The sequence below is a fragment of the Copadichromis virginalis genome, linkage group LG5, assembly GCF_057382275.1.
Source record: "Copadichromis virginalis isolate Kocher_CV1m ecotype Utaka linkage group LG5, C_Virginalis_male_GT1.1, whole genome shotgun sequence".
Classification (NCBI taxonomy): Eukaryota; Metazoa; Chordata; class Actinopteri; order Cichliformes; family Cichlidae; genus Copadichromis; species Copadichromis virginalis.
The window spans coordinates 34,333,340-34,347,474 of record NC_140622.1 but is presented as its reverse complement, the minus strand read 5'-3'; the positions used below and the strand labels follow the sequence as shown (position 1 = coordinate 34,347,474).

The 14,135-nt window shown below is 38.5% G+C and overlaps 1 protein-coding gene across 4 annotated transcripts in view; it reads left to right on the top strand.

Moving 5' to 3' along the window:
* Nucleotides 1–14,135, top strand: part of syt2b (synaptotagmin IIb) — a 29,651-nt gene that overhangs the window by 5,716 nt on the left and 9,800 nt on the right. For 2 of the 4 annotated variants that reach the window (XM_085457479.1, XM_085457477.1), the window contains exons 1-3: nt 7,467–7,606; nt 12,513–12,741; nt 12,859–13,019. In XM_085457479.1, the coding sequence (XP_085313605.1) occupies nt 12,537–12,741; nt 12,859–13,019 (366 nt within the window). In that variant the 5' untranslated portion in view covers nt 7,467–7,606; nt 12,513–12,536. Of the gene's footprint in view, nt 1–7,466; nt 7,607–12,512; nt 12,742–12,858; nt 13,020–13,199; nt 13,759–14,135 lie in introns of those variants that run through there. The other 2 variants (XM_085457478.1, XM_085457480.1) reach the window with 2 other exon arrangements.

Genomic DNA, 14,135 nt, shown 5'->3' with positions numbered 1-14,135 from the left:
TGGCACTTAAGCAATGAGAACTTACAGATCCAGTCTTAGATGGGCCGGACTTCCATCTAAAACACACGAGTCCTGTCTTGTATTCAACCATGTCCATGGACTTTTATTTTTGACTTTCTGTTTCCACTCAATATTTGTTCCAGTTAAAGACACCAAAATGACCCAGTTGAGTTTAGAAAATGTTTACAATGTAGATGCTAATACAAACTTTTTCTGTAACAGTCTCCTTCATTGTTTTCTTTAACACAATGAAAAGTTACATAAGGGCGACCACACCAACAGAAAACATTCAACTATGATTTTAATTTCTCCACAAGATTACACGCAGGCCCTCTATGGTTGGTTTCACACTGGACCAGCTGGAGGGCGGCTCAGCTGTGATCTGGTACTATGTTGTTAGCTGTACCTGACTTAAAATTCCCAAAAAAAGCAGATAAAGACAGATGTGTTGAAAAGGATCTAAAACACAGACCAGAGAATATGGCCAGCAAGGCTACAGATTATGACCACCTTGTCAATATTTGTACTATACTTGATTAATACCAGTTTTATATTGGCTTGCACAAAGAAGAGTGTTGGGATGTTGTCACTTTTAGGTGTGAGACTATTTTTTGAATGAAAAAACATACAAACAAGCAACTGAGTGCAAAACTTGCTGCTATGAGCTTTATAAAATTTCCAGAATATCATCAAAGACAAAAATAACTATAACAGTAGAAATACTATCCACCTGACTTATCTGATATATAAAAACTAACTTCTACATAAACCTATCAACTGAGTTGAAATATGCTCCTGAAACCCATTAAACTCTACTCTGCAATCTGTATCATGTAGCTTCCTTGTTTTCTAACTTCTTTAAAGAAAATAATCTATATTTTCTTTAAATGGCTTAAACTTACAAATGATTACATTTCATTATAACTAGGACATTAATTGTAGATACAGCAATACTCTGTACTTTAAGTCTTCTATTTATTGTCCCCCACTGGGTATAATGGAGAGATGTTAAATTTAGATCATTTAATTTGGATCTTTACTGGGGAATTCTTTATCATTTGCCACGTAGCATTTGTCACCACCAGTTTTCCATTATTTATTTATATTCTTACTTTTGAACTGAAAACAGCTTCCTGTTGCAGCTGTAAAAGTGGTGAAAGAAGAGAAAAAGTTGCAGAAAGTTAAGAAAAGAAATGCTGCAGACTCTGGTGATAATTTTCAAAGTCTGTGAAATGTGAAAAGGCTTTTCAGTGACCCCTTTTATATTGTCACAGAGTTGTTATTTTATTTTATTTTATTTTATTCATATTTAGAGTTCAATATATGCTTAAAGTTCAGGTAAAACATGTCTTTATTTTTCTATGAAAAAAATGGAGATAGTGGGTTTATTGACACCTTTACTGACCTTAACCATATTAGTGTCTGTAAAAGTATTATCAGTCAGAATTTCAATCATAATGCATTATCTACTCACAGTCGACACCATCAAAACAAAAGAAAGGAACTCAAAAGAACTTAAAAAAAAAAGAAGTATATTACTTAAATGTTTAATAGACAAACTTCCATAACAAGGCTTTACAAATTGCCCCCCCCCCCCCCCCCCCCCCAACTGAAGATCTGCAATCATTTTTTTGTCTATCATTTTTCTTTTATCCCCCAATAACTTCCCATCACAGAGAAATAGTCTGTGGGCGTGATAGTTGCAGTAGTTTGCCTGTAAGCTAATATACATGGATGCACACAGGGGAAATTTAGTGGAAAGATGCTTTGTGGTTAATAGCTTCTGTTAGCTTTGCCCATGTGAATAGAATTATTTTCCACTTGTAAGTGGATGGTAATATACTGCATCATAAAATGTGCTTTCTATTTATTCTGGACAGCCAAACTTGAAGTTTGATTTTGTTTGGCTGTTGCTGTTTAATCATTCAAAGGACACGTATGTCTGTGAAGGTTCTCAGTCATCCAGGTCATTGTAGTCTAAGGAGCGTAGAAAAAGAAAAGCGTCTGGACTTCTTTAACCTCCTAAGACTCTTTCATGGTATGCATTTTTAATTTTTCTTTGCTATTTTGGTTGATTGCGACCTGATGAATTTAAAAACAAAGAATTGCCAGATTTATTTATTTATTTTTACCGAATTTTTGTTTCTGAGAAAAATTAGATCCACATATGAGGACATTCATTTTAAATTTTGATAGAACAGTGGCAGTATAATGCCCTTGTAAGCGTATATCAGGCCCTTGTAGAGGAAAAAATAAGTGTTTTGGTCCAGACATCCCAAAAATGTGATGTCCACATATGTGGACGCCAGGTCCTAGGAGGTTAAACTTTAAACTCAAAGAAGTCCAGACGCTTTTCTTTTTCCAAGCTCCTTAGACTACGATGACCTGGATGACTGAGAACCTTCACAGACATATTGCCGTGCACTTTGGGAAGAAGTCAAAGGACACACACATTTTTCCCAGAGATCAATTAGCTGTCCTCTCATTCAGCACCTTTATACCACACATATCCAATATTGTTTGTTTTAATTGCTCCCATGCTGAATTTACTGTGCCGACATTTCTTTCATTAGAGCAAAAATAAACAAGTGGACATTTATTAATCACTGCTGAAAAAGTTGTTGTCCAGTGGGTGACCAGAAAGACTCCCAAGACATTTTTAAAAGCCCCAATAGAAAAGAAATCATAATAAAATAAAATAAAAATAATAAAATGAGTCATGGCTGAATTTTACTCAGCTATATCAGTTTCTGTGTCCTGTTAAAGTGTACACTCACTTTATCATGAAAATTTCACTAATACAGTTTGAACATTTGAAGAAAGTGGTTATTATTAATCTTAATAGTTATGAGAACTGAAAATGCCTGCTGTGAAAATGTGCTGTTCTGATAACTTTGTACATAGATAAAAACAAAACACAGCCATTCTAGAAATTGGTACAGTCTTTGTGTTGTTTCCAGTCCTCCATTGTCAGTGTCCCCAAATCCACAAGAAACGTGTGGATCTGCCTTTGTTTGGGCCACATTTTATCGTACTGCTAGAAAATGCCAAGTACTTAGATCCTCCACAAATGTCAAATAAGTATATGAAGCACAGGTGTAATTTATAATGTTTATGATGGCTGCTTTCCAGCAAATTGTGTTTGCAATCTATTGACTGCAAATAAATACTATGACTTGAACGTTCAAGCCAAAAAGGGGAAAACATGTTAAAGTATTTTGCAGATGGTCTTCTATTTGTTCTCTCTGTCTGCAAAGTTTGTAAAATCAGCTCAAGTGATTTCACTGGAGTGATGGAATACACACTGATATACTCTGTGCCATCTTTGCTTGATTATCATGACCTGCATTGCCATATGTAAGAAAATCAGTAAGTAAAGTCTAGAGACTCACAGTCCACTCATTTTCTCTTACACTTCCTAATCTATTCTCACTTCTGCATTGGCATGGACAAACAGGGCTTAATCTTTATCACATTATAGTCAGGTTTTCCACATCTCTCTGTGTGTGTATCTCAAACTTTTATTATTCTTGTTAGAACATGGTGTTAGCTGGACCTGCTGCCTATATGTGAAGCAGAGGAAAAATCAGCATGAATGACTCAAGGGGATCTTAAAATGTAAATGAGTTATTGTTAGACCTAGTCTTGTTCTCATGCTATATGTCAAAGTCAAAATGTCTGTCATAAACAGCGTCTGTACGAGTTGTGACGGCTGTGTAAATGGCCTGTATTTATATAGCGCTTTACTAGTCCCTAAGGACCCCAAAGCGCTTTACATATCCAGTCATCCACCCATTCACACACTGGTGATGGCAAGCTACATTGTAGCCACAGCCACCCTGGGGCGCACTGACAGAGGCGAGGCTGCCGGACACTGGCGCCACTGGGCCCTCTGACCACCACCAGTAGGCAACGGGTGAAGTGTCTTGCCCAAGGACACAACGACCGAGACTGTCCAAGCCGGGGCTCGAACCAGCAACCTTCCGATTACAAGGCGAACTCCCAACTCTTGAGCCACGATCGCCCATATTTAGACTGTCGTGTTGACAGTCTAAATATATGGTGCATACCCGTTTCATTCCCGTTTCAAGTCTAGCTTCTGGCCTGCTTTATTATTTGGCTTTAAGACTTTGCCCAGCAGCCCTTTTGTTTTATTAATAAAGTGACTTTTTGTAACAAATTCATAAAAGTGCCCCAGTTTTCATCATCTTTTTTCACTTGCTGACATGTTGTCATGTTGACATTGATGGAGTTGTCAAGGCTTGCCCATCTTTCACTTAGATGAATGACATCATTCCAGCTACTCGGTGTAAAGTGTACACATACACACATATACACACATACACACGCATACACATACACACGCATACACACGCACACACACACGCACACGCACGCACGCACGCACGCACGCACGCACGCACGCACGCACACACACACACACACACACACACACTGTCCCCATGCTGACCAACTGCTACTTCTGAGACACCCAAACACTGCAAGTGATATACAGAGCCAACTACAAGCATATGGTCTTTTCTGTTTATTGTTGCCTGTGCTGCAGTAATGACTGGCCAGAAGATGATGAGTGTGTGTGTGTGTGTGTGTGTGTGTGTGTGTGTGTGTGTGTGTGAGTGAGTGATAGAGAGAGAGGGAGCAGGATACAGCGTATGCATGTGTGTATGAGTGGTACACAGAGACATGGCTAGAAGGAAAAATGCTACGACGACAGGCATAAAAGATGAAAGAAATTAGGAAACAAGAAACAAGGCAGGAAGTGGAGGAAGAGAGTTGCTAGCTGACTATTGGACAATCTGCCTTCTAGCTTCGTATTTCTCCATTACACCCCTGCATTGCAGCACTCCCTGCAGGAGCTGGAGAGGTGCAGTTTTTTCCACATCGTCTCTGCTGCCTCAGAGGAGATAAGTCATCTCAACAAAAATGTCCCAGCACAACTCAGCACGGGGAACACGTTGTCAGCAGCTGCCCTCTGCATATGTTTACTATGTGAGGCTTTGATAGTAGCTGTGTTGCTCTTATTGACCTCCTAATGTTGCACAGTGCTCAGGCCTGACTCATCCACTAGAGAGCAGGGATGGAGAGGGAGGGAAAAGTTTATTCATTCACAGGTGCTCATAAAAGAATGCAAGAACCAGGGAGAAGCTGAGTATCCCACAATGCAGTGGGAATTTCAGTAAACCATACTGTAAAAGCACAGTTTTTTGGAGAGGGGTTAAGGGCAGAATGAGAATTTTGCAACAATCTCACACTAACTGAAAAATATACTGTAACAATTTTAATAAATCTTTAACACCTATTTTAACATATAGCTTTAAAAAAATCCATCCACGATCTTTTAATCTGACTGGTATTATCTTATTGATTGAGCATTTTGTTTTTGTTTCATTGTTTGTTTTGGTTATTTTGCGGCCATCTTGCGATTTCTATTTCTTCATATCTATGGGAGCTCTAATGCTAATATGCTGCTGATATCAAAAATAAATAATTTATTAAAAATACATTTCATAAGAATAAAAAAGCAAAACAGTCACTGACTTCTCAGAAGAGGTTTTTACAGCTTACTCATATTTTTCCTGGTTTCGTTAAATTGCTCTGCCACGAGGTGTCAGGCCATATCGGGTCACTCCAGGGAACAACCAGAAATCAAGTAAGAAAAAAAAAGAAGGACAACAGGCATATCAGTTTCATGAAGGAGCCCCATGCAATCTAGGGCAAGGCAAAAGAGTGTCTTAAATAAATAATTAAAGATGAGATAATAACATAAGATATACTTTATCGTGAAGAAAAAATAGATTGTATAACATCTAACAGTCTGTTCATTTACAATCTCCTTTATTACAATGGCTTAACTTAAAAACCTTAAAAAGTGCAGACATCACTACTTAAGCAGTAGTAACTTAAATGCCCTATATCTTAAAATATCTTACACAAATCCATGAATTGGCCATATAACCCACCTAACTTCCCCCTAGCTGCTTATTTTCTTCAAAGCCAGATCATTTCTGCTCCCATGGCCCCACTGCACAGCCATTTCACTCTACCAATTCATTAACTTCTAATTAAAGCATTAAGCTTTTAAGATGAATGCAGCATTTTTTAATTCACTCCTAGAGCGAAAATGTTAAAATAGTCTTTTGAAGGATAAGTCTTTTGATATTACGAGAAAATCACAAAAAAAAAGCAGGAGAAAACATTAAGGCCTATTCAAGCATAATACTGTGGTGACTTATCCACAGTTTAATATTCTATCTAAAAAGAGGAACACTGTGTCATTTTTTTCCATAGCTAAATGCATTTAGCAGATCAAAACTGACCCTGCAAAGCAGAGAAGACAAATGTCTCTGGGCATAACTTTGCAGTTCTCAAAAAGAAAAAAAGAATATGCTCTGTGATGCAGCAGTTTTATATGAGATTCCTGCCCTCCTCTGGTAGAAGCAGCTAAATGCACTGCAACCTGACATACTGCAAGAATAGCCACATCAAGCCAGGCATCTAACAGATGACAGCTGAACTTAAGCATTTAGAAAGGCATTTCCCCAAGGAGAGCACTGAAAGAAAAAGGTTTTCAGGCAAAAGCAAGAAAAAAAAAGGTTAAATGCCAGCATTGCAAAGAGTTCAAACATGTACAAACATAACTGCTTTAGGGATGTTGAACATTTGAAACACATTTATCACGCAAGGTTGGCTACAGGCACCTAAAGTTTAATTTTTAAACCTCATATGTTTAGTTCTGCATCTGCGTAGGTCTCTGGCTCAAACAGCACGTTTCATTATGTAATAGTTTTAGCTCAATACAGTGGGATACGTTTTGTTTGTATTGCAACTCGAGAAGATGCTTTTGTTATCTCCTCACTTCTAATCATCACTGACAAGTCTCCTGAGGGATCAGTGAACACCGGACAAATAGGAGTAATCACTCTTTGTTTCAATTGTTCACTCTGAATGACTTAACAGAGATGGTCTATTCAGAGGGTTAAATCATACTTCTGAGATCAGTTGTTAGCAACCACTTAATTCCATGGAGTAGATCTGATTTAAAAAACAACAACAAGCAAACAAAAAACTGCACCGCCTTAAGACTTTTTCAGCTGTCCTAGTGCATACTTTTGCTTTTTATTCCTGACTTGTGCAGGCTATGGCTTTATTAACATGAACCTCACCCTAGAGTCTGTGCATATTGATCTTTTACAACTGCCCTCCAATACTAGACCGTAGAGTGGCATGCTGCAATCAGCTGTGTGAGCAGCATCACAAATGAGGCTGGGGGAATGAGAAAGATGGAGAGAAAGAGGTAAAGAGGTTGCGTACATAAGTACATTGAACAGAGAGACAGAGAGGGTGTAGGGAAATATGTGATGGGAGGGTGGAAAATGGGGGCGATGGTGTGCATTGGACAGAGGAGGAGGAGGAAGAGGAGGGGGAGGAGGAGGGGTGTAGTGCTGCAGTGGAGAGAAGTGAGAGGAGACTGCAGTCTCTGCTTATGGGAGAGATCAGACTATGTTACCACAGCTCTGAGGAACTGTAACCCAAACACTTATTGATTGGATGGGCCACCCCACGAGGGGAATACCACATTTGACTGGTGAGTTTTGTCTTGAAGATCTTTGTAGATTAAAAATGAGTTAAGATGCACAACTGGACCACAGTTATCTTAGAGGAATCTTCTCTGCATTTTAAACTGGGTAAACCATATCAAACTGCTTTGGTTGCACTGTATTCTCCGGACCTGATCCTACTTATGAATGAGGATGTGTCCGAGCCTGTTTTTTGTGACTGAGCGATATCGGCCAGTGGTGAGCTGCCGAAATCCTAGGGAGATAAGGACTGAGTGCTAATGGCACAGAGGTAGAAGGTAGGCTAAAATAAGAGGGGAAGGTATGGGCATATTGTATTCTATTTCCATTCAGTCGCTTCTCTCATCACTGCTCTTCTCAGAGGAGACAGAATTAACTTAGGGAAGTTCGGGTAGTGGAGAAAATCATATCTGACTTAATGTTAGGATTTTTTTTAAACATTGCAGTCTCAGATGTGCTTCATTTTAGGGGTGAGGATGGGTTTAGAGACAAATGAAAGATACGGGCAGGTGATGAATAAAATGTTTTTGAAGAACCTTTGCTGGAGCAAAAACTTTATTCATAACCATTATACATTTCAGCTCAGTGGCAGCAGTCTGCATTCGTATCATGTCATGCCCACCACTTGGGCAGTGACTTGACACTGGCCTTGAGCCAACTGGTTATTTGATTGGTTGGTCACTTCAGCTATAGACGTTATCAGTATTGCTTAGCAACAATGATGTGCTTGCCCACAGCACATAGACCACCACTGTATGTGAACAGTGCACAGTCTACCTTACAGCAATAGAAAGTCTGTGCTAAAGTGCACATGTTGAAATGCAATACTTATCGATCTGTGGGCTGCAAATCAATTAAGATTGGGTTTTATCATCATTATGTTTGCCATATTCTGACAGTTCACTTTTACTTTGAGGTACTGATATCCTTAGCTGCGGACCACTTCCTTTGATAATGACACATAAGCTCGCTGTAGCAAATCTCTGTATGACTGGAGGGACTTTTGTGGATACAGTTGAATACTGTAAATGGTGATATCTATAGAAAAAAACATTAACATCTAGCTACTGTGCATTTATTTAGTGTTTTTAGACTATGATAGTTCTGTATATGCATCTACTATTTGCATAGTTGAGAACAGCTAGCAATGAGCCACAATGGCTGAGACTCCTGAAGCAATTAATTACAGATGACCAGACCTCTTCTTTGTGCAAGCATTTCTCTAACCAGGTGTTGCAAAGAATTGTGGGGAGCTACCGTATAGTTCAAGAAAGACAATAAACTGGATTCACGTTATATGAGGAGGACATGTATGTACATTTTACAACAATAAAAGTTTGATGATAATAACAGTAGAAACACTGTAAAATAACAGTGTAATAGCAAGCAAACAGCTGATAAAAAGCTGATAGTATCGTACTTTAAAGCTTACACAATAAAAAGTACAATTTTTTTTAGTTATTACATCTTTTATAGTAAGAAACTCGAGCAGATCACAGTAGATCAACTGAAAAAAAGGTGTAACGCTAGCAAACTTAGTTGCCAGTACTAATTCTATACTTGTCTTACATCCATAGCATGGATATAAAACATTATACCTAATGTGCTTAGCAATTTAAAAAAATATGTAAATCATGTTACATTTTCCTTAGTTGCTTGAACACATCTTAATTCCATGACCTTTTCTCTTAAATTGCTTTATTTCTTTGAATTCTTTACCCTGGAGTGAAAAACAAATAAATGTGGAAACATTAGCAGAGTGACAAAACGAATAAAAGGATGTCAAGCTGCCAGTTATTCTTAAGCACTATGCTGAGTTTGTGGGGCTCATGAAAGAGTAAAGGCAGCATCAAAATCATATTATTTAGTTTTAAAAAAACTTATCAGTCAGAGCAGCAGCTCCTAGAAATATATCACACTGTGGTAAATAAGTAGTCTTACTGACACAATTTAAACCATTATGCTCCTGAGACATACATAGTAATCAAATAAATGACTAAATGCAGTAGGAAACAATCCTGTCCCAGCACTATAATACAGTTATTCATAGTTAATTAAAACTAAAGCAGGTGTTTTCAAATTCATCTAGCGATCTGCAGCACTTTGACAAACAGCAAGCTTCAATTAGACCAGAGCATTGACATTTGTGCTCAGCAGTAAATGTTAGTGTTGTTGCTGCCACCAGCAGTCATGCAAAGAGCAAACAGAGAATACATAACATAATGCTCACTTGGGGCTGAGAGTTAAATTGGAGTTGTCATCTGTTAAAAGAGGGCCCTTCTGAGAAGACACTCATTTTATTAGAGTATGTTGGGAGGTGAAACTGATTTAGATGACTGCCTTCTTATGCTATTTAAAGTCGCAGCTTAGATCTCCAGCTATGTCTAACCTGTTAAACTTAAGTCTATAAAATTTCAGAATCTATTTTAAGATTGATCTTAAAACATTTGAACTCTTAAGGTGGAACCTTCAACTATTTATTGGTCTGATCATTGATTCGTCGGTTATAAATAATAAAAATAAATACAGATTAGTTGGTTGGTAGAAGAAAACCCCTATTACCAAAACTATTCAGTCATTTACCTTCAAATGACTGAACTTGAGTGACATACATTCTTCATCCATAGGGTTGTGTGATGCTGGCCCAACATTTGCAGCCAGAACAGCTTAAACTCTTCTGAGAAGGCTTTACACAAGTTTTACGAGTCTGATTTTTGTGGGAATTTTTGCCCATTATTCCAGAAGTGTATTTGTGAGATCAGACACTGATATTGGACAAGAAGGCTTGGCTCGAAATGTGAACTCTAATTCATCTCAGTGGTATGTTATTGGGTTGAGATCAAGGCTCTGTGCAGGCCAGTAAAGTTCTTCATCCATAATTCCCTTTCCACCAAACTTTATACTTGACACAATGCAGTTGGACAAGTATCGTTCTCCTGCCAACCATCAAACCCAGACTCACCCATCGGGTTGCCAGACAGAGAAGCATGATTCGTCATGTCAGGGAAGGTGTTTCTGGTATTTTTCCAGAAAAATAGACGCTTAGATATGGTTCTGTCACATATAATAAGGTCTATCTTAAGGACCTCTAAAGCTCACTCATCATATATATTTTAAGTAACAATGCTCTGCGGTTTGACAAGCAACTGACATTTGCTAAATTTGAGTTAGCAGCTGTTTTCTTCTGGTTCAAGCAGTTATTGGGTTCAAGTCATTAAGATAAACTAATTATTCATCTTTAATGTCTCTCTTTATACTTACTTGACAAAATGATGCTGTTTATGTATTGATTATTCTAGAAAATCATTTAACAATTGTGCCATCATGTACATGTACAGATACTCACGTATCCTTTAATTTTGGATAACTTTTTAGACTCTCCTTTAGGTCTGGAAGATCATTGTGTTTTAAGGTGGAGGTGTAATCATCTCAGGTCACAGTTTCACACACACACTAAATTCTCATATCATCGGCAACATCAAGGGCTTTCAACTTCTGTGACTTGTGTGATGAGTGTGATGAGTCCCAGATGAAGCATTGTTTTCATACTCCCCATCTTTCACAGAGTTGTGTTGCAGCTCTCAAGGTCATCATCACTCAAACATAAAATTAAAAATTATAATGGAAAGCAAGTCAGAATAAAATCAATTTAGCAGCTTTCTGGAGTTTTAGATTACTAACCAGTAGGGGTGCAACGATACTCGTATTGATATTGAACCGTTGGATATAGTGCTTTCGGTTCGGTAGGCATGTGTATCAAACAATACAAAATTTTTGATTTATTTTATCAACTTTTCTTCTGACGATGCTGTCTGTGTTGAGCGCTCAGTGGATCTGTGTTCGACTACTCCGCCCGCCTAGGCTGCACTGTGGAGCGCAGATCCACTGAGCGCAGCGCAAGCTAGCAAGACAGAAGCTAAGCTCGTTGCAACATGGCAACTGCCTCAATGCTACCCGAAATTGAACCTCTCCCACCCTCATTCAGATCTGGCGTTTGGAACTATCTTGGTTTTCATGTGAAGCATGACCCTGATGGTAAGCGTGTCATGGACAAAAGTAAAACAATATGTCGGATGTGCCATGCAATGCTCAATTGGTGGGAACTAGTGCCTTAGCCCCACGCACGGGGCGATCCACGGTAACTCGTTAATGGAGATTTGCCGAGTTATGGCGTTAATGTCATTTTAACAAGATTAACGCTGACAGCACTAGTGGGAACACAATGAATATGACTGCACATTTACACCGACATCATCCTAGTGCAAAGACAAGTGGAAGCAGACAAAAACAACAAACACACATGCTACAAACTTTACCCGAGTCATTTAGACAGCCGTTAGCACATGATTCTCCTTATGGGGACCTGATATGTTTAATATGCTGCTGAGAATATAGCCCAGAAGAAGCGGATAGTATAGCTTTTATTTTGGAAAGAGCCATTTCTCTGTAATAAACTCTCTTTTTCAAAGATGAGTGATTCCTCGATCAGATAGATATTTTTATTTTGTTGTTTCAGCAACATTAAATTTAAAAACTACTTTTGACTTAAATATATATTTATAATTTTAATAAATGACAAATTAAAAAGGCATGAACATTTTTTTGTATTGAAAAAATATCGAACCCTGACACCAAAGGATCTAACCGAACCGTGAATTTTGTGTATCGTTGCACCCCTAGTGAATAGGTAACCTAATGTATTTGCCACCCCTCTTAAGAAGTTACTTCAGTCTTTTGCCGCTGTTGTTGGTGCAGATGGCTAAATTTGATTGATGTTCCATTATGACTTCCTGAGTCATAATGAGTTTCAATATTTCAATAGTTTTTCAATATTTTTCACTTTCTTTGACAAATCTTCCATGATACCACTAAAGCAATTTTTGTTGCTTCATATCCGATCTCTTTGTGTTTCAGGGACGCTGTGCCTAGTCTTTGACAATGAAGTTCAACTTGTTCAGACGGCCACAGGCCATGACAGCGGCCGAGCCCACCAGTGCCCCCACCATGACCATGGCTCCCACCTCAGCTGCCATGTCCACCTCAGCACCAGAAACTTCTGGCTCGAACAATACAGAGATCAGCAAGAATGACATGTTTGAGGAGATCAAGAGCAAATTCTTGAATGAAATTGATAAAATCCCATGTAAGTAATGCTGCAGAGCTTTTTACATCATTCCAAGCATTACAAAACATTAACATTTGGCAAACACCAAAGTTCCATTCAAACTCAACTTTTCCTCGTTTATTTTGAAATCAACAGTGCCTCCGTGGGCTTTGATTGCCATTGCTGTAGTGGCAGCATTGCTAATCCTCACCTGCTGTTTCTGCATAATCAAAAAATGTTGCTGCAAGAAGAAGAAGAACAAGAAAGGAAAGAAGGGAAAGGATGGCTTCAACATGAAGAACATGCAGGGTGGTGAGGTATGATGCCTCGCGCTTCCTACATGCTAAAGAGTCAAGGTTACAAGATGCATTGGTGAAATTTTGTCGATTATGTCAACAATAATTTATTATTCAAGTTGTTATTATTTATTATGATAGTTATTGCCCAGATTTTAACAATGTTGCTAACTAAATCTGATCTTTTACCAGCAGCTTTTTTAGCCCAGGCTGTAGAGGACACAAGGAGAGCTCTCTTCCCCTCAATTTGTGTTGTTGTTGTTGTTGTTGTGGTTGTTTAAACGTGTGCTCCATTGTGCTCCATGGTGAAAAACGGCACACTTTATTGCAATGTGGCAAAGAATGAGCAGAGAATGTTTCGTCAACTTATAAAACAAAGCTTATCATATTAAAAGGTAATGGATGAAAGGATGAGGCCTGCAGAAACATCAGGAAGTTGTGAATCAAAGTGCTATAAAGTTAAGGATAAATTCTTAATTTGATGGGCTAAACAGCTTATATTACCATAGACTGCCCCTGTACAGTTAATTAAAGCAATCAACTGCTTGTGTCCACAATGTGAAATTATCGCCCTGAGCCTAAAACAAGCGTGTCATTTCTCATCATGATTGTGGTGGTGGTGGTGTTGATTGCCTCTCTTTTTGAAGTGTGTTTGGTGTCTTGTGAGTTGAATCTCTTCCTCTCTCTGCTCTCCTCCTTTTCCGCTTTGTGTCTTGTGTGTGCCTCGTGTTTCTTGACTGTGGTGGACCCCTGCTCTACGGTAGGTGGATAGCTCATGTCGATGCTCTCTGGCCCCCAGGGCGGAGGGGGGTTTCATGGAATGAAAGTTGTAGCTTCCTTTGCTATTTTTTCTTTCTTTCTTTTTTTAATTTCCTCCCCATTATTTTGTAGTTTTTTGGTATGATAGCTTGAGAATGTAACAATGGAAAGCTATGATGTGCTCCATAAACCCCAGAGAGGAGAGTCTAACCATCTAACACATTGTTCTCGGGACAATGTTACTGTAAATCACACCAATATGGAAAGTATTGGATTAAAATATGATATCCAAGACTGTTAACACTATTAATCTGTGCATGTGATAAAGGGCATGGCTGGTTGTTTGGGAGACATGGAAACGGTGATGATAAAACTGCA